Here is a 20,524-nt window from a genome sequence, read left to right on the forward strand (position 1 = left end):
CCTCCTTTATATAGTCAGGAGGTCAGAATCCTAGTCGGTTTACAATGATAGTTCCTAGTAGGATTACAAAATAATACTTCTACTAAAATTATAGGGAAAGAATCCTAGTTAGACTAGATCTTCTCCTTCCCTTACGGGGTATCCCGTGGGTCCCGCACTGACAGTCCCTTTCTAGTCCCGGACGGAGCCTCCAGCCGGGAGTAGACTTTTACTCCCAGTTGGAGGGACCAACCGGGAATAAAAGTTAACCTTTAGTCCCGGTTGGTAGCTCCAACCGGGACTAAAGGTCCCCTGGAGCAAAAGCCTGCCGCAGTAGCCGTTGGGCAGGGACCTTTAGTCCCGGTTGGATCTATAAACCGGGACTAAAGGTCTCTCTAGTCCCGGGCGCGAAAAATATCGGAACTAAAGCCAAATTTCGAAGTGGATCAAAAGTCGTTTCTCTATCCAAATATAAAAGTATAATAATAGAAATCTAATAAAGAGGAAAAATAATATTTATATAGACCGGATGTGGATTATACACTGAAACACCCGTTTCCTGACTCCCTGCACACAGCAGCAAACACTTTGTTAGTTCCCATGAGGATCACTCTCGAGTATGTAAGCACCGTTAATTTAAATGGGGAAAATATAATAATATGGATAAGTAGAAATCTTAATCTAATTAGATCTCTCCAACTCCAAGCAATCGGAATATGAATCTTAATCTAAATACAAAAATATAATAATAAAAACCTAATAAAGAGGAAATAATATTATTTATATAGACCGGATGTGGATTCTACAATGAAACGCCCGTCTCCTGACTCCCTGCACGCAGCAGCAGCAAACACTTTGTTAGTTCCCATGAGGATCACTCTCGAGTATGTAAGCATCATCGTGCATATCACTCCTACATGTTTTAAGCAAAGGATTAATCTACAGTCCAACATAGCTAACATCTGGTGTACTATAAACTAACCGATCGAGAGGGAAAGCAGAGATAGATGGAGGCGTAGTACACGTGTTGGCCAGCCGGCGACGAGAGCATGCAATTTGATTAAGATAATGGTCTAATTAATATTCCAACTACTAAATTATTGATGTAATTTAATTAAGAATAAAAATTATTTTTATTATAACCTAGATCAGATAATGGTCTAATTAATTAAATCATGAATAGAAATCTTGGGCAACTTATTGTCCAATCTAACCTAGAAGCGGCAACGGGATTGCGCCTCCGGCAGATGTGGCGCCGCAGGAGACGGTGGCGGCCAGGCGACGAGGCGGCCACGATGACCTGTTGGGGTGGGGAGGCGAGCGGAGAAGGTGCAGGGGTGGGGAGGAGGTAGCGGATGCCGGTGAGGTACCTGCGACGGCGAAGCGGCCGCGGCCACTAGGGAGCGAGGCGGGTTGCGTGCAGTGATTCTACTTTTTCGCTGAACTTATCTGCTCTTTCATGGATAATTAAGTATGTTTATATATTTCTACTGATTTTGCACGACATAAGGAATTTGCTAATTTGACTGGCATTATTCTAAATTGCACTTTTATAAACGGTTAATGTTCTAATATAATTATTGCTTCATTATCGATGGATGAAATGCAAAATATACATATTAGTAACTAAGCAGAGATATACAAGTTTTGATTTCCTCCTGTTGCAACGCACGGGCATATTTACTAGTCTCTCTCTCTCTCTCTCTCTCTCTATATATATATATATATATATATATATATATATATATATATATATAATAAAGAGGTAAATTTTCCGGGGTTTTTGCATTTCATCCATCGATAATGAAGCAATATATATATATATATATATAATAAAGAGGTAAATTTTCCGGGGTTTTTTTGGTCTGGAACTTTTTTGGTCTGGGTACTTATAAGGATGGGGAGATCAGACGCAAGAGAAACAGAAAGAAAAGAATCATCTCCCAAATCGGACTTTTCCAAATCGAACTCTATCAAACCAAAGGAAAAAACATCTCACCAAATCGAAACCACTGGAAAACTAGACCGAATCGAATACAACATACCGAGACATAAATCAAGGAGTGCTACGTGCACGAGCCAACGACGGCGGCCACCGAGGCACGGATTTGGCGTGGCGCGCTTGAAAAATGCACCGTTAGGCCGCCGTGCGCGAAACGATGCTGGGACGCCCTGCTCCGAATAGCTGATAGCCGCGCCCGAGTCGCCACCAGCCACCCTACGCGAGCCGCTGCTCGGACGCCCTGCACCGGCATAGCTGGCCTCCACGTGCGAGTTGCCATCGGCCGCCCTACGCAAGCCATACCACTGCGCGCTGCCGCGCAAGAGCCGCTGCTGGGCCGCCCTCCTCCGGCACAGCTGGCCACCGCCGACCATCCTGCACGCGCCGCCGCCCACCCTGCGTGGGCCGCACCGGGAAGACGCGCACGAACCACCGCCGCCGTGGATTTTGGTCAAGAAGCAAAAAGTGACGCTGCTGGGATGACGGGCGCGGGCGCAGCTTCCGATCGCAGAGAAGGAGCCGTCGGGGGTCACGCGCCGCTGCATCCGCCGCTGCCGGTCACGCAGAAGGATCCGTCGGGGCCTCGGGGGTCGCGCGCGCAGCCGCGTCCGCCGCTGCCGGTCGCGGAGAAGGAGCCGTCGGGGTCAAGCGCGGCCGCGGCCGCCGCTGCCAGGGCATGCGCGGAGGAGCCCGGGAGGGCAAGCAAGGGCGGCTTGGAGGTGCGGCGACGGCCTGCGGCCGCGACGACGGCGCTTCCACGCCATGTGCGAGACCGGGAGGTGCGAGGGCGCGTGTGCGGTTCTGCGTGCGTTGGTGACAAGGTAGAGAGAAAAAGAATAATATAATATAATAAAGAGGAAAAAACGAGGAAAGAGGAAAAAAAGAAAGAAAAAAGGTAATTTCATTCTTTTTAACTAGGAGGATAATCTGTCTTACCAAACGTTTTAAAAATGTTGTGGTTAGATATAATGTATAACTGATATTTATGAGTTTTAAAAATTTTTTGTTACAATTTCATCTTATTTATGCCTCATCCGTTTCCAATCAAAATATTGTAATAATATACAACAATGTTTATGGGTTCAAAAAATATCGTAATAATGTATAACAATGTTTGTACGTGTTAGAGCAAAACACGATCGATTTGAAGACGAATTGAAACACGTGTCACTTTAGTCAAAAGTCGTATAAGTGACAATTCAATAAACTGAGTGCCCCGTTGCAATGCACGAGCATTTTGCTAGTAATAATAAAGAGTCAAAATTTCAACCTCTTTTTTTGTCCGTCCATGTTTTGGTCCGTCTTCCCCTAACTAACTCTGTGAATGTGAAAGTTGTCTCTCTTCATATTTGTTTATGGCTCTCACGTTTTATATAGCATCTTGAAATAACCTGAATATAACTAGGAATTCTAATCCAAATACAAGATGTTCCAATCGGACTCCTTTTGTGTTTGTTTTGGAAACTAAGACCTCCCCACACATCGTTGTATAGGAACCCAACTCCCATTGTGTCAAAACCTCCCGCTTGTGTTTCTTCTCCTTGCCGATATAAAAAAAACTATATATATATAAACCCATAAAAGATACTAGCTTATAAGTATAGAAAACGGAGAGCCAAAGTTATTACTCGTGCGACTTCGTTCCATAGGCCCTAGAGAATTTTGTGTACCATCACTAGAGGCTTCGAGGAATCGAATCTGCCCACCGTTACACACGCCATCACCAGAGGCTCATCATGGAGTCTGAGTAGAGTACTGCTAGTCTGATGATAAAGGAAAGGAAAATTAAATGGGCCAATTTGTTTATTCATTGATGGCGTGGACTATTTGTTGCAAGGTGTGTTCGATTAGGAGATGCATGCAAAAAAATAGTCAGTAGGTCAAGGATTGTTCTTTCCTTTGGAAGGATCGTTTATTTGATCAGATTCTAGGCAGACAGTGTTTGGCAAAAGATAAGAAGAGAGAAGAATAATTTTGTGTATATGAGGAGAACTATCAACGTGTGCATAGTTGTGTACAAGAACAGCAGAACGGATTACCGTAAGGAGGCGTCGCGTGTATTAGGAGTCGAAGTCACTTTGCTGGTGTTAACGATGCAACTCAGATTAGTTTATTTGCTTTTGGCACGTCAAAAAAAAAAACACGTGTGCATGAGCATGACATAAGGGCAAGCAAAAGAGGCAAAACCAGCCACACGTAGTTTAATCAAAGTAGGTGACTTTGGTTCAAACTCGGAGATCGACAGGTGCAGTGTGAAAGCAAAGAAACTCTATTTGGTGTTCTGTTTTTCTATGCACATATTTTGGGGAGTCCAACGTCTTTATCTATACCTAATATTAAAGAATTATTTTTTTCCAATTTTTTTGTATGGCCTCTCCTAACTAATTTCGCCCAGTTATATGATTTTTGGACTAAAGATGCACGTGAGGTACGACCGTATGGGCTGGCTGAATTCACTCCGGTTCCTTAGGTTGTTTTTTTATTATTTATTGTAGTTAATTTAAATTATTGGGCTGCATAGAAGAAAGATTTTTAAAACTTAGTTATGTTTTTAATTTTGTAACTTTTAGAGTATTATATTTAAAATATTTGTAAACAAGTATGTTACCTAACAATGATGCATAATTTCCTAAAAATTAAAATTTATGCAAATACACTTGAGTATGAGTATGGTCTAATTTTTTCTGTTGCAATGTACGGGCATGTTTGCTAGTGACTACTAGTTCATCGAAATATCGTTTCCATTCCAGGATTATTATTGTACTAAAAATTACTCAAACAATTGGAGGGGTATGCAATCATGTTACAATAAATGAGTTGTGATACTGTATGCATAAAAAAACCGTAGCAATAGTTTTGAACTTGTCAGCAGGCTTGCTTGATCGACGATCTGCAGGAACATGGACTGGTTGCTGTTGAAAACGGCTCTTGCTTCAAACTACCGGTGGCCTTTGGATCTGAATTGGTGGGTGGATGGAGAGAGCAAAGTCACCCAATCTGGGTCTGTTTTATCAGTTCCTCATAGCAAATTTTAAGAACAAATAGAATGTAGATATGACGGTGATGCACTAAATCTGCTAAAATAGTGCCACAAAGTGCTAAAATGGTCTAAGAGGCTTTCCCTAAACAACTTATATACGATTGCTCTAATATGTAAAGTACTGGTAGGCAGTAATACTAGGCAGTACTAGATACGAAAATCCGTATACAATAGTAAGTGAACTCTTAGGGTTTGTTTCGTAGGGCTCCTCCACAAGGGTTTCTCCGAAGAAGGTGAAGCCGTTTTGGTCTCTAAACTAGCTTCAGCTCTCTTTTTTCACCGAAACAACTTCTCCTACTAAACAGTTCGATAGGACGCCTCCATTGGAGCTGGAGAAGAGCCATACCAAACAGGGCTTATAAATGTATATATAAAATCCTCATCACCTGGTTCTCCAAGACTGCGTGATCAATTCATTGATCAGGGAAGGTAGATGGACAAGGAGGGCGCTAAATAATTGCAAAAAAAAAAAAAAACTACATGCACAAAAAAATTGGGATGTGCACGGAATCAATAAAATTGAATCGTGACCTCTAATTCTATAAGTAGGAGTATGTCAGTAACAAAAAAAAAATATGTTTAATTAGCTGCGGATTTGTATATAAACTGGTTTCTGTCACCCGAAAGAGTATATATAGCAAAATGTTATAAGCATATAGCAAAAGGGTTTTCCTTTTTTTTAGAAGACGAATAGCAAAATTGTTTGATTTGGGCTTTGTTTGGCGGTAAGAGCAGCAGCGGGCTGACAATGGGCCTCAGGCCCACAAACATTTTCACACCGCCTCAGTTATGTTACATCGCGTTCCCCTCAAAAAAAAAAAGTTATGTTACATCGCGTCGCAAAATAAGAGATCGATCAAAACGAACAGAATTAGTTTCAAAAAAAGAAGAAGAACAGAATCCCCTAAAAAAAATCAAAACGAACAGAAGCTAAGCTATGATTACATCATCGCTTGAATGCTTTTTTATTGACAAGTAGTACTATGCTTGCATCACCAGGAATACATTTCGAATCCCTTGAGATCTCGAGTGTGCAACACGCAGTAAATATCCCTTTTCCGTTCTCATCAAATGGATAGACGCAGTGCAGAGCATTCAGTCGAATTCATTCAGTCAGTCGCTTGAGAATCCCAAGAAAGAGAGCACTCGATGCAAATGAAGGGACGGATGAAAAATGCTTCTCCTTCTACTATCTATCTATCTGTTTCTTGTGTAACGGCGCGCACACACACACATAAATAGAGCTGCGTAGACGTCGTCTTTTTATGGGACCCTTACACGAACTACAACACTGTTCTGTGCCAGCCATCAGTAAAGTCTTTCCGTGATGGATCATCTGCCCAAGTTTGTGGCCGATTTGATATGTTTCTTCCGTAGGTACGCCTGCATTCATCAAATTTTTATTCTTCCTCCAAAATTCCCAACTCAGAGGCATTTCACAAAGTTGGCATGCTTTTCTTACATTATCCTGTTATTATACTGGTCGATCATAGGAAGATTTGTCATATGTATTTCTGATAAAAATAAATCACAAATCCCAAGTCCAAACTAGACTAAGCTTCCCTAGCGTAAATCCGGACCGTTCGTTTCTTCGTTCATCGACGACGGACGGCTCGATGACGCAGTTGCCCAGAGAACCCGTGGATTGGTCGCCTCTTCTCCGAAGTCAAAAGGACAAGAGGGGAAAAAACGAAGAAATTTCCTCCTGCAAAACCCTCGTCCACTATCCCCTCCCCCAATCTCTCCTCGGCGGCTAACCCGGATTGGCATCTCAGGCTCGTGATCCGGGCGCTGGCGGCGATGGACGGCGGCGGCGCGGGCGGCGCGGAGGGGGAGCTCACGGCGCAGGAAACGGCGCTCTACGACCGCCAGATCCGCGTCTGGGGCGTCGATGCCCAGAAGAGGTGCGCAGCCGCCAAAGGCCTACCTCGCCTGCCTTTGCCCTTTCTTGTTTGTTCCCCCACTCCTGCTTCTTTTGTTTCGGTTTACTAATTTTTGCTCTATTTTTCTTCATCTTTATTTGGAGCACGGCGTCGGTTATTGTCGCTAAAAAAGTTGCCATCTTTTGGGTGGTTTATTATATTTTATTTATTTCGGATGTGTAGTGTAGTGCACCATTTTTTTTATTGTTATAAATTATAGATAGATTATAGATCCAAAGCTTGCATTTTGGTGTGAAAAAAGCCCTGATTGCTGCTGCTGTTTCACAAGTTTGCTGGACCTCCCCCCAATTTATTCCCCAAGTCGTTTTCGTCATGCATCTTATCTTTCCGAGCTAACTGTTACATCTGCGTTTCCTGTAACAGACTAAGTAAGGCGCACGTGCTTGTGTGCGGCATGAACGGAACCACCATCGAGGTACCTTTCTGCTACTCTAGCGAGTAACGATTAGTGTTTAATTTTTTTTTCTGCTACTCCAGTGAGTAGCAATTACAGTTTAGTGTAGTAATAATTTTTTCGTATTATTTATAGTGCAACCCAAGTTTAGGTACTCCTTTGAACTAGATAGTTATAATTTTTTCTTGGAATTTATTACTAGTATTATGTAACAATGTTTGTGCTGTTTGTCAGAATTACATTTCTCACGTGAATTCTGATCTTATCTGGAAAAAGATACTGATAGTTATTCCATCTATTAGGCACTACCTGTTAGCTTTCGTTTGTCTCACCTGTTGATTTTATTTCTCTTTGTTTATTCTTCTAGCTTGTGTAGAATTTCAGTTACAAAATCTCTGTTCTACACATATATATATTTTTTGAGTTGAGACTTATACTTTATTGCCTCCTTTTATATTTCTTTTAGAATTAATATCTTAAGTACTTATTGAGAACTAAGTTCTGGAAGCTACTTAGGGTCTGTTTGGATCAGCTAGAGATTGTTTGCTTATGGATACTGCTTTTATCAATCTCTAGCCCAGATTTTCAGTCCCACAAGCACCCTCCCCTAGCTTTTAGCAGCTTGTGCATTGCGAAAATACAGCACTGCCCTCCCACATTGAACTCCTCTCATGTGCGGTTGCAGCTGACCGCGACGCACTGCAGCGAGCCCGGAGCTGACATCCTTTCACCTAACCTCCATCATGACGGTCCTTAGTGGCACGGCGCTCGCCGCCTTGCGCTAGCTCTGCTGCGAGCCCTCTTGCCGCCCCAATACCCATCCCTTTCCACTGGGGAAGAAGCAGCCATGTGTCCAGGTCAACCCTATCAAGAAGGTTTCCTGCTTCCGCAGTGGGGGCGATCACCACCACAACCCCAAGAAGCCCGGCACCCCAGCCCTTTCCACTGCAAGCTTAATCTTGGGTCTTCCTTGGCACCGAGGCTGGGTAGTACACTGGCAAACAGGGTGGAGCAGGAGCTGTTGGAGTTGTCATCCATGGTGTTTGCACTTGTGTGGGTGGAGAGTTGTGAGGGGTGCAGATTTGGGGAAAGGAGGAAAGGGTCAGAATGAAAGAGACAGAGGGGTGTGAGGGAGATGGTGTTAAAGACTTTTGACATCCAAAACCAGCAATCCAGCCCCTCACAGTGCAGGTATCCAAACAGCACCCCAGCTTTTGACAATCTCTATCTAATCCAAATGGGGCCTTAAACTGTCAAGTTGTGGATATATTTCAACAGTTTGTGCTGTTATTTTATTTGTGCTTTAAACATGGAGTTGCTCCCTGTTATTCTGATATTATTTATGGCTAAAAGATGACACTAAGTTTTAGCCATCGCAACAAGATCATTGTGTTCACAGAGAATGTGTTAAATATAAATGACAATATAACAGCAGCGTATGAAACAATATTGATTTAGTGTGAGTTTGGACTGTGTTGAGCACTTAAACTTTTTGTATGGTATTTAATGAAAGCATCATATCATGCACTGACAGTGGTGGTTTCTTTCCTACGGTGTAGTTCTGCAAGAATATTGTTCTAGCTGGAGTTGGAAGTTTATCCTTGATGGATGATCATGTAGTCACAGAAGATGATCTGAATGCAAATTTCCTAATTCCTCCTGATGAGAGCATATATGGTGGTAGATCTCGAGCCGATGTTTGCTGCGAGTCTTTGATAGATTTCAATCCTATGGTTCGAGTTTCTGTTGAAAAGGGTAAGGTTGAGTCTAAACTTCTTGCTAGTTTCAATCTCAGCTAAGAAGGATCTCTTCTTTCCATTCTTGAATTGTTGTGATCCTACTTTCTTATACTAAGGGGAGATGCTATTTCAATATGTATTTTGAGCTGATGGTGGTGGTTAAGAAATTCTTCTAAGAAAAAAAAAAATCTTTAGTGACTATATGATGTTTTCTTAGTACTAAGTTGCGTAGTTGTTTCAGAATTCTACAAGCTTAATTCTCCTTGAGATTTTCTGATAGGTACAATAGTACAAGCTGTTACCATATTATTATATTGCTAAGATTCTTAACAGATTTGATGCTTGGAAGTATCTTGTTTCCTTCAGGTGATCCATCACTAATTGATGGAGAATTCCTTGACAAGTTTGACATTGTTGTACTTAGCCGTGCATCTCTAAAAACAAAGGTGCATATTCTTCTCTGGAAATAGTAATTCTACTTTTTATTGTGTCGTGTGACTCTACAGGAAGTTTGTCATGCTCATGATGTTTTTGTATTTTTTTTCTTTTTCAGTTGTTTATTAATGAAAACTGCCGAAAGAGAAGCAAACACATTGCATTTTATACTATAGATTGCAAGGATTCATGTGGTGAGATATTTGTTGATTTACAGAAGCATAGCTATGTTCAGGTATGTTGCACACTGGAACATGTTTAATACTGGTTCTACAAATCTGTCAAATAGCAGTTGGAAGTGGTATTTTCAATGTTCACAACTAGGAGGTATACCTTTATGACCTAAGCATCCCTGTGCAGCCGCTTGCAATTGAGCTATGTTCTGCCCATAATATTTGTTCATTTTGTTCAAAACTATAAATGTGCATAAATGCAGTTAAACTCATCATTGTTTCCCTTCCATGTGTTTCCACAGAAAAAAAAAAGTGTCGTAAAAATGTGAGGGACACCATTACTGTTTTCCTTGATTGCCTTGTTGCATGGGAAATACTCGAAATCATGGGAAATCATGGTGATTTTGTGGTACAACTTTTAGTTATGTGCCTTCTCATGGGTTGTCATATTCCAAGTCCTACTGCTGTTTCATTTCCCTGTCCACAGGGAAGAGATACAGAAAAACCTGGCATGTTGTTCTTAAACCATGGAACAGTCTCACATCAAAAAACAAAAATAACAACAAGAACAAAGCCTTTTAGTCCCTAGCAAGTTGGGGAAGGCAACTGTCTCACATCAAACCTTTGATGCAATTCTCTTTAGATTCAGTCACATGGTGAAAGAGTTTCTTATCCTTTGTAGTCATGTTTGTTTGAGAACCTTATATGTTCTGTTACAATTTCTTATGTTTTGTGATTATAAATTTTCTTCTGAAAGTACCATCCTGAAGCTGTCTTCATTTTTTGTTTTCAGAAAAAGCCTGGAGGAGCAACTGAACAACAGGAGTTGACATATCCTAGTCTTCAGGTAGATGACTTAGGTTTACAGTGACTTTTAAAGCTTGATAGAATTATTTTGACTTAAACATACCTTCTTCATGTTTTGCATTGCTGAATATAGTGTTTTTGGCTGCAACATTTGCTGTAAAATAGATGTGATGCAACTGATACAGGTTATGCTATAGAATGAAGCAATCTGAATTACATCTCTATATTTGAATGTGAATGGTGTGCCATTATTTTCTGTAATAATACAATTAGATTTACTTTATTTAGTTGCGGTGATGAAAAATAAAAGTGAGTGCTGTTCATCGATTTTCAGTTCACTTTTAATACTCCATCCATCCCAAAATAAGTGTCATTCTCGTATCTCGAGGAGTCAACACTTTCAACTTTGACCAAATATATAAAAGAAAATATTTATATTTATAGTACATAATTAGTATCATTATATAGATCGTTGAATCTCTCATAATAAACTTATCTCGAGATACAAATGTTGCTAATATTTTCTACAAACCTTAGTTAGACTTAAGTTTGACCGGCATGAATACCACAGCGACACTTATTTTGGGACGGAGGGAGTAACTTTTTTGGGTAATAGGTGCCTTGAAGTTAGCTCTAGTCTTTGTATTATGCATTGCATCTACCTAAATGTCGGCTTGTCTATGACAAATCCATTAACTGGCAGTGCCTAATGTCATATTTGTTTAAACTTCATAGCTCAATGTATAGTGCTGTCGGAAGAGTCATGTCTGATCTGTTTCCAGAAATCTGCATCTTACCATTTTGGATGCTTTAATTGGGAAATGCATTACAATTTTGTTCAATTAAACACAATAAGTGCATTTATTTGTCCTTACAGGAAGCTATCTCTGTACCTTGGAATAATCTACCGAAGAAGACATCAAAATTATACTTTGCCATGAGAGGTGAGGTTTACAAAATTTAAGACAGCGCCGCAAAAAAGAAAATCCCTGTTTTAGTTTATACTACCCAAATTATGGAACTTGGAAAGTGCTGAGTTCAACAATTATGTCTTTGATTCATAAACCCTGGTGAAACAACACTTTATCATTCTGCAGTACTGGAGGATTATGAATTATCTGAAGGGCGCAGCCCTGGCGAAACAACACTTTCTGATATACATGCAGTTTTGGCTCGGAGGAAGGATATGTGTGATAAAATGGTATTGAAGTTTTTTTTGTCTTAATTTAGCTCAGATTCCTTCTGATTTTTACAGCTTATTGTTAACTGCAGTCTTTGAATGAGTCTCGTATTCCTACGACTCTCGTGGAACGACTGCTAGCAGCTGGAAAGAAGGAACATCCTCCAGTATGTGCTATCCTAGGTGGTATTCTTGGTCAGGTAGGTTCTATACTTCAATCTATGAACTGCTTCTTCTGAGCTAGTATTTGTTTGCATTTGCATTACATACCGCCTTTTCTTATGAACCATGGCTCTCACATATATATATCTTCTGTTTGTTGTTTGGTTGGCTTGTGAGCGACTGAACACTGGATAACAACTAAAATATGGAACTGCCTCAGTTAGAAAAGTACAGTGATCTTGAGTGACTATGCTTTCCTCAGTCAATGACATAGAGAACTTGAAGCATCTTCTGTTGATCTGTGTAGGTACTTTTCTGGCTCCTGGTATGTGTATGGGCAGAGGTCTATTTATGATCTTTAATCAGCAAATCCGACCATAGAGTTAAACGATTCTGAACAAGCTTAATTACACTGGAACATAACAAGATTAGTTCAAGTGCCACAAAATCTAACATGTTTAGCGTAACTATTGATGAAAGGCACTTGTAGGGCCGATTAAACATATTGAAAATCATCTTGAACAAGTACATGATTCATAGTCTTGGATAACTATGATTCATAGTCTTGGATAACTTTTGGTTGTTCCAAAGCCCAATTAACTAGGACAACTCATGGGACTTTGGAAACCTGTCTGAATTTTCATTCTGAGATATTGAAAGCTTTAGTGTTGAATGATTAGCTTTCCAAAACAGGACTTGATTTCTTCAATTGAATGTTTAATTGCAAACCATCCTCTTTTTGTGTTAGCATTGTGCTTACAGCTTCACCTTGTACCTAACAGGAGGTGATTAAATCAATATCCTGCAAGGGTGATCCAGTCAAGAATTTCTTCTATTTTGATGTGGCTGATGGCAAAGGTGTCATCGAGGATATCCCACCACCTTCTGCAAACTGAAGCGCTCAGCTGTCTTACTACCAACTCGACTTGGTTCACATCCTTGTACCCACTCGGCATTGAACATGTAGCAACCTTTAGATTTATAGCCATGTGAAAAAGGCAAGTTGACCTAACCCTGATGTTTAGGAATTGTATCAAGCATCAACCGTGACTGTATGCACCAACAATTTCAAGCTGAAGTCTGGATGATTTCTCCATGCTTTTGGGGGTGAAGGATTTCCTTTGTTGTCCCTTTATCCTTTTGTCAAATTTGGTAGAAGTGGTTGGGGGATAATGAAGTGAGAAGGTTATGTTCTAGCTGTGAAGCGACGATTCCATCTATACCATCATGCCTGTGTACTCATGTGGCATGTTTCATACTTGATTACAATGCCTGTTGCTTGAATGGCTCTGCATATGCGTGGCGTTGTTGCTTACTGCCAGATTGTTTGGTTGCATTTGATAACATAGTTTCACTGGGGCTAGATGACGAACAACTACCGTGCTTGGTTCTAGCAAGTGCCTATTTTAGCTGGGATCAGAATCATACAAACTTGAAGAGGTTGGATGCAATTTTGGGTGGAAGTAGTTGAATTATGAAAAGTTGTTGCACCTAGCTGGGAAGGTTGGTATTCTCGAGATGCAACCGAATTTCTTATGCTTTTATTCTAACCATGAGGCTGTGATGTTTCTTTCTTGACCGAATTTACCGAAATAGATTTGGACAGAACTTGCCCTATCTGTTCTGGTTCTGAAGTAGGCATCCCAACCACCTTTCTCGAGGTCATTTCTGACCAAAGACTGTTCCAGTCCGGTTCGGATAACAGTTTCTTGGCTGTGGATGCATCATTCCTGTCGCTCAGTTTGTGGTCTATCTGTGCCATGGGATCTGATCCATCTGTAATATGGTTCCTGGGAAAAGGATAGCAACTGGAAGATCCAGATCTTGTGTGTAGTCGTATTCAATTACTAAAGGTTAACTGAATTGGACATGAAAGACAGGTGCTTGTCATATGATCTGTCATCCCCAGCACATTGGACATGAAAGAAAGGTACTTTCCATTAGTCTATCTCAAGAGGGGCCACATTCACCTTCTTATCTTCTTTAACAGAAAATTCGCACTCAAAAGAAACAAAAAACATTTCGGCTTTACACATGTTGAAAATCATGTGTAATTTAACCCGTGTCAGGGGACTCTGAATTCAACCGGTGCTACGCCTATTTATTTATTCTAGTTCACATTCCCAAGCAAAATTGCAGTGACATGTGAAGATTCATATCCCAAAAATTAAAGGAACTTGAAAACTCCTGCTACTCTACTTTGTGGATGGAAAGAAAGATCATATCATTGTTCTATCACACAGCCTGTACTTACATGGAGTAGTTGTACAAGGTAGGAGTATATATCAACTTTATTTCATCCTCGGACATTCTTCCACTCTGTCAAGAAATCGATAGCCAGCCTTATACCTAATTAACAAAGTTATGCTAAAGAGCTAGTTTTGGGAGGGGACCAAGCACCCAAACATCCATGTCATCAAAAGTATCCCAATGATGAGAGCCCTGTACAATAATCCATGCCTAGAATACAATAGGTACATCACCAACCACCCCTCTATGAGCTCCTCAATCATAAGCTCACATTTTCTTAAATGTTCTCTCTCTCCCCTTTATTTTGTGGGTCCTACTGTATGAATGGGCCATTAAGTAGATCCCAAGCATAATGAAATGATTCTTCCTTTGGTAGCTTGGATCAGATACATGCATTTTATAAATCATAAAGGGAATGAACATTGTGTGCTACCAGTACCATCTATCTATCTATATATATTTGAATTGATCACCAATGATTTGTTCTAGGAAAGAAGTGTGGGCAGGACCTAGGCTTAGCTAGCTGATCCACCAAAATGTGCAGCCAGCAGCAAGTTAATGATTTGTTGTACCATAACCTAGCATGTCACACAAGAGTAGAACAATGATATCGATAGAAAGATTGATAGGTTGGTGCAAGGAAGGAATGGGATCAAGCTGGCATAGATCCATTCTAGCCAGCTGCCCATGGATTGTTGCTGTGACAACTGACAAGTGTGCCAAATGCAGTGCATCAAGAAGGTTGGCAGTTTGAGAGGGGAGGAAAAGTTTGTAAAGAAGAGGAAGGCGCCATAGAGGAAAAGGTGTGTGAAAAGATGTGCTATTCATCAACGAAGCGCGTGAGGACGATCAGGATCAGGCAAGGACCATCACCGGCAACAGAAAAGAACTCAGTGAAGGTCATATAATACTTGTGCAGGTAGAGTGAGAATCCCAGCGAGAAATCAGGCATGATCTTTTCCATTACAAACACAACCACTAACGGAGGCAAATTTGATGCAATATAGAGCCCCCGGACCAGGTTTTTCAGCAGTTATTAGTCCCCTAATTGAGTCACTGACAGGTGGTTCTTACCAACTCCACATCGAGTGCATTCTAGGATGAAGACATGAAGTTGAGTCTGTATGCGGCTCACGGTCTAGTTGACTGGCTGTGTGCCTGTGTATGCAGAAATAAAGTCAGTAAACACTGCACAAGTGTTGGTCGTTTCAAAGCTGAACAGCTACCTGATCTGATCATGATCTGATCTGGTCTGGTTTGCCAGTCTGAACTTTCGGCTACGAGGCAGTTTACACTGTGACGCAGCAAAGCAGTCTGAGATAGCCTTGCTAAATTTTGGTTTAAATTGACTGAAAAATACTGTTCTGGCTGAATTGTTTTAGAGAAAAACACTGTTCCGATTGAAAAAGAAGCCGAACATAAGTCGAACAGGGCCTGTACGTTTTTTCCAACATGCATGTCAGGTATAAATAGGCTGTGTTTAGTTCGTGAAATTTGGGAATTTAGCTACTGTGGCACTTTCGTTTTTATTTGGCAATTAGTGTTCAATCATGGACAAATTAGGCTCAAAACGTTCGTCTCGCGATTTTCAACCAAACTGTGCAATTAGTTTTTTTCGTCTACATTTAATGCTCCATACACGTATCGCAAGATTCGATGTGATAGCTACTGTAGCACTTTTTGGAAAACTTTTTGGAAACTGAACACAGCCATAAGAGCAAGGCTAATAATACGACCGGCTTACTGGCTGTAAGGTTCTTTGCAGCCTTCTCTCAGCCCACTCATATAGTAGTTAGCTCTTTACAGTTAATACATGGTCCACTTGTCTCTCTCACAGACTTTCTTGGTTCTTGTGCCTAAGCCGGCTGTAAGCTTACAACCCGCTTCTTCTCTCTCTCCTCCCCTTTCTCCTCCATTTCAGCATTTAGTCGGCTTACAGCCTGCTATTATACTTGCTCTAATTGAGGAAACGTGTGTTTCTGTGTGTCTTATCTTTTCTCTCTTTCTTCGTGTCAGAGGAGCACATGACATACCTTTGACAAATGCCTGAGCTACCGCAGTTCTGTTCTTGCTTGTGAGTTTGTGTTGGTCTTTAGGGCTGTGTTCGAGCCGGCTTATGGTATAGTATTTTTCTCTTTCAACAAATTAACCGTATAAATCAGCACAAGCGACTTATAAACCAAACAAAACCTTAAGTTTTCGAATCAAGGCCGTTTCATCAATTATTCATGCACAAATACGACCCACAGAAAACCACAAAGCAAGTAGTAACGTTATGGCTTTATGAGCCAGGATTATCGTTTCTTTTAGGACGACAAGAGTTTGGTCAGGATTTATATTAGACAAAGAAAGATAAGTGTCTCGTCAATCCAGTCTATAAATCTACTAAGAGTCCGTTTTAAAAAATAATCTACTTAAGAGTCTATTTGGTTTAGGTGTACGTTGTGAAAATGCTACCATGAGCTATGGAATAGTTGTTGTGGGTTAGGTTAAGACAACTATAAAATCTACCATCTCTCTTTATCTCCCTCGAAATAGATATAAACCCTCTCTTTATTTCTACCCATTTGGAAAAAGCATAAAGTTGAAAGCCAAAAATTGTACTACATGAAACAAGCAACTTCTGAAAAAGCAACTCTAGTTCTACCTATTTTATTGGTTTTCTGCAGTAGAAGCACTTTAATTTATAGAAGCTAAACCAAACATAGCTTAAAAAAAAGAAAAACAACTGCAACAGCTAAATTAGATAATAACCGCAGAATGAAGGTCCAAGAAAGGCGACCAGAGTGAGGGGAGTTGAATGGGAACCTAATTTAATTTTCTTCAAATTTGCCACTGTCCCAACACCGCCCTCAAAACTCCAAAACTCCAAGTGGAGTGCACAGGATACAACAAGTGAATAGATACCCTCTGGAAAACCAGAGAAACACAGGTGGAACACTCACTCGAACGAATCAGCGGGAAACTCAATGAAGCGCAGTAGAACACGCGAAGCAGCACAACCACTGCAGCCAAACTGGCCTGGCCGGTTCTAGCTGCTGGTCGGCTGGCAACCTGGCTTGGCCGGCTGGTGACCCGTCTTGCCGGCTGGTGCAACGGCTTAGCCGGCTGCACAGGCCCTCTAGGCGACCCGAAGGAGGAAACGGCTAGACCGGGTATAGGAACCGATTAGGCCGGTTTGCACGGCCCAACACCCCTTAATTTTTTCCCCAAAAGGCAAAAGAAGATCAAACGATCTCGGATGGATCCCAAATTTTGCAGGTAGCTTTCTTGGAGTGTTGAGAGGATATCTTCAGAATATCAACATAAAACTACCCAAAACGAAGCAGATCTGAGAATCCATCAAAGAAGTTGGGGTTCTCTCAAAAATCCTCCAAGTGATGGACCTATGTGCTCACAGGAATTCTTCCGAAACTGTTTGACACGAATGTTTCCAAAGGGTCTTAGCACGAATCCATCCACTCAAAACAACCTTAAACATGCAAGAACAAGAAATTCAACAAAACTCAAAATAGAGGGGGCACTCACGAAGGAAAACCAAACCAAGACAGGAACACGAACTTGGGATTTAGATTTCAGAGAAGTGATTGCTTTATTTCACAAGATATATTCTTACAAGGTATGGCATTTTGAATGGAACGCATATAAAGGTTTCAATCTCCCGAACTGTGGATCTCTCTCTGAGTAGATGAAAAGCACTAGCCACACTTAGACAAAAAAACTAAACTAATGCAATAACTTGGAGCAGCCCTCCTCTTATTTATAGAGCTATTACACATGTCCAAGCCCGCCCTTAGATATTTTGGCTAAACCACTTAATCTAAGGGCAAAATTGGATACTGTGACCAATTGAGATATCTTAGTGTAGCCGGTTCTGCTGCCATGATGGTTCGTAACGCTAGCTTTTCTTGATGTTTGCTTCTGGAATCTGGAAACCCGGCAAAGATTACTGCTACTGTCCCCTTAGATTTTTAGAATCCCTTGTCTTCATGATTGTCTTCTTCTTTTTTCTGATTGCCTTCTTTGATATTCTCCTTACTATCTTTTCTTGTGTATCGATCTTTGAAGGTGTAGCAATCTCCGATGGTGTGATTTCCTTTGGGGTGCAAGACGCAACTCATGTTTTCAATGTCATCATACCTCCTAGGCTTAGAAAACTTCCTTGATTTGTCAGTGACTGCTACGGTGTTGTCTGGTCTACGTTTTCTTTCCTGATGTCTGTTATTTCGAAGATTTTGCTTATCTTGGTTGTTTCTATCCAGGAATCTTTCTCGTGTCTTTTCCTCTGTGGTAATCATCTTTTCCACTGTTCGTCTGAATTCTTCATTGTTTCTTGGGTTTTCTTTACAGAAGTCTTGAAATTGCCACCTAGCCATGATTCCATGAGAGAAAGCTTCGATTACTTCTTGTTGGGTGATGTAATGTACTTGAGCTCGTAGTTCGCCAAATCGTCGATAGTAATTTCTGAGACTTTCACCTCCTTTCTGCTTGAGTCCTTTTAGCTCTGCATGGGTGATTGGGTGTGTAATGATACCCATGAAATTTTCGCAGAAAGCTCTTTATAAGTCCTCCCAATTTATGATTGATCCTGGATTTAATTTGTCAAACCACTAAAGGGGCATGGTTTCTAGGGCCATGGGAAAGAACAAGGTCTTGATGTCATTGTCTCCTCCGACCAATTCAATTGATTGCAAGTAAATCCTGAGCCACTGCCTTGGTTCGGTCTTGCCATCATACTTGGAGTGGTTGGACGGCTTGAACTTGTGAGGCAGTCGTATTGAAGCAAGTTTGTTTGCAAAACAGGGGAATCTATCGTGCGTTCTGGCTTTTGTGTATTCTGATTCAGCGCCCCCTTCTTGCCAACTGTTGTCTTGGTGAGAGTAGTTTTGCGTGGCTGTCTGAGTAGGTGATTTGCTTCTGGCCTTTCTTGGTTGTTCGACTCGGTCGTTTTGACTATGATTTCTTCTACTTTCTCTGTTGTGACTTCCACTTGGACCAAGTCTCTCAAAAGCGGACTTCCTTTGATTTTGATCTTCCTGCTCATAAGATGCTGACTTGTTAGGTAGTCTTGAGCGGGCCCTTCCGTCATGTGTCCTCAGGACTGTTGATCGGAGGAAGTCCCGGAGCTGTTCTTGTTTTTCATTGGGATGTGAAGTCGCCCTGAGTTCTTCTAGTGCTTCTCGGATCTTATCGTAGGGTGTATTCACCGCTCGTCCTTCTTCGACCTCTCGCTCTGATTTTCTTCTATTGTACTCGGCTAGGTTTGACTCATATTTGATCTAAGCTTCCTTGCGCTGCTTAGCACGGTGTTGACGTCCTTGTTTCAATTTGTTCTTTCTCTCTCTGGCTTGCCTCTGACTCTCGGTCTCACCATCGTGCCCCTAGGTAAATGGTGATATGTTGGATTCGGATTCATCTGAAGACCTGACATCGGGCGCTTCTGGGGGGACCAATGGTGACCGAGGACGGCGAATCATGAATACTTCTCAAGCGTGAGTTGTTCTGTCATCAGTGTTGGTTTCCGTACTGTCAGAGTTGTTGATAACTTCAGTAGAGGCTTCAAGGTCACAGATCGAGTCTCCTTCTTGGTAGGGTAGAGCTATTGTCGTTGTTGTGTCAACTAGGCGGGTACTGCTATCCTCAGGAACAGAACCTAGCCAGTGGATGATGCAGTCTTGAGATGTTACGGTTAGTACGAGACCTTTCTGAGCTCCTGTCAGTGGTATTCCAAGCATTGAATTAAGAGATTGAAAGCATCTAGGCCCCTAGTTGGATTTCAGTGATTAATGTCAATACAAGATTACTATGACTAACGTGTGTTTTGCAGAGGCAATTAAGTTAGGTCATGGTAATGGAGATCAATTGGGCAATCGAGGTTGTCATGCCCCTACGATGGAAATCGTTTCGGTTTTCAAAGGATGGACGACAAGGTTAAGGATAACTAGTTCTAAGTGTCGATTGGAGTTGGAGAGACACTTAGAGTAGTTTAGGACTTTGTTTTTCCTTTGGTCGTACTATGAAGGGGGGTATGAACGAGTAGCTTGACCTAGTTGAGTCTAGTGAGTTAGGTGTGGTGCACACTTGTTAAAACTAGCTCTAGGTAGCTCCTATGAATGCCTAAGATCCTTTGGAGCAAACTTCATTCACATATGTTCGAAAGTTGAAAGTGAATGGAGGGTCAAACACTGACCGGACGCTGGCTCCGGTGCGACCGGACGCTGGCCGCAGGGTCCGGTCAGTTCGTTTGACTGAGGTGGTTAAGTCTGTTGTGACCGGACGCTGGAGAGTCGTGTGACCGGACGCTGAGAGCTAGCGTCCGGTCGACTCCAGTAAGGGTCCAGACTTGGAAAAGTGTGACCGGACGCGTCCGGTCAGTGCGACCGGACCCTGAGGGTTCAGCGTCCGGTCGAGTCCAGTAAG

At 41.6% G+C, this 20,524-nt stretch overlaps 1 protein-coding gene across 1 annotated transcript; it reads left to right on the top strand.

Moving 5' to 3' along the window:
- The first annotated feature begins 6,700 nt into the window (after window positions 1-6,700).
- LOC136530893 (SUMO-activating enzyme subunit 1A-like) lies at window positions 6,701-13,148 on the top strand. Its single transcript, XM_066523604.1, has 10 exons — window positions 6,701-6,925; window positions 7,328-7,379; window positions 8,918-9,113; window positions 9,464-9,543; window positions 9,651-9,767; window positions 10,499-10,552; window positions 11,390-11,456; window positions 11,610-11,713; window positions 11,785-11,892; window positions 12,637-13,148. The coding sequence occupies exons 1-10, from the start codon at window positions 6,822-6,824 to the stop codon at window positions 12,748-12,750; spliced, it is 996 nt and encodes a 331-aa protein (XP_066379701.1). The 5' UTR covers window positions 6,701-6,821; the 3' UTR covers window positions 12,751-13,148.
- The last annotated feature ends 7,376 nt before the right edge of the window (window positions 13,149-20,524 follow it).

This window comes from Miscanthus floridulus, unplaced genomic scaffold (genome assembly GCF_019320115.1).
Source record: "Miscanthus floridulus cultivar M001 unplaced genomic scaffold, ASM1932011v1 fs_228_1_2, whole genome shotgun sequence".
NCBI classification, from domain to species: Eukaryota; Viridiplantae; Streptophyta; class Magnoliopsida; order Poales; family Poaceae; genus Miscanthus; species Miscanthus floridulus.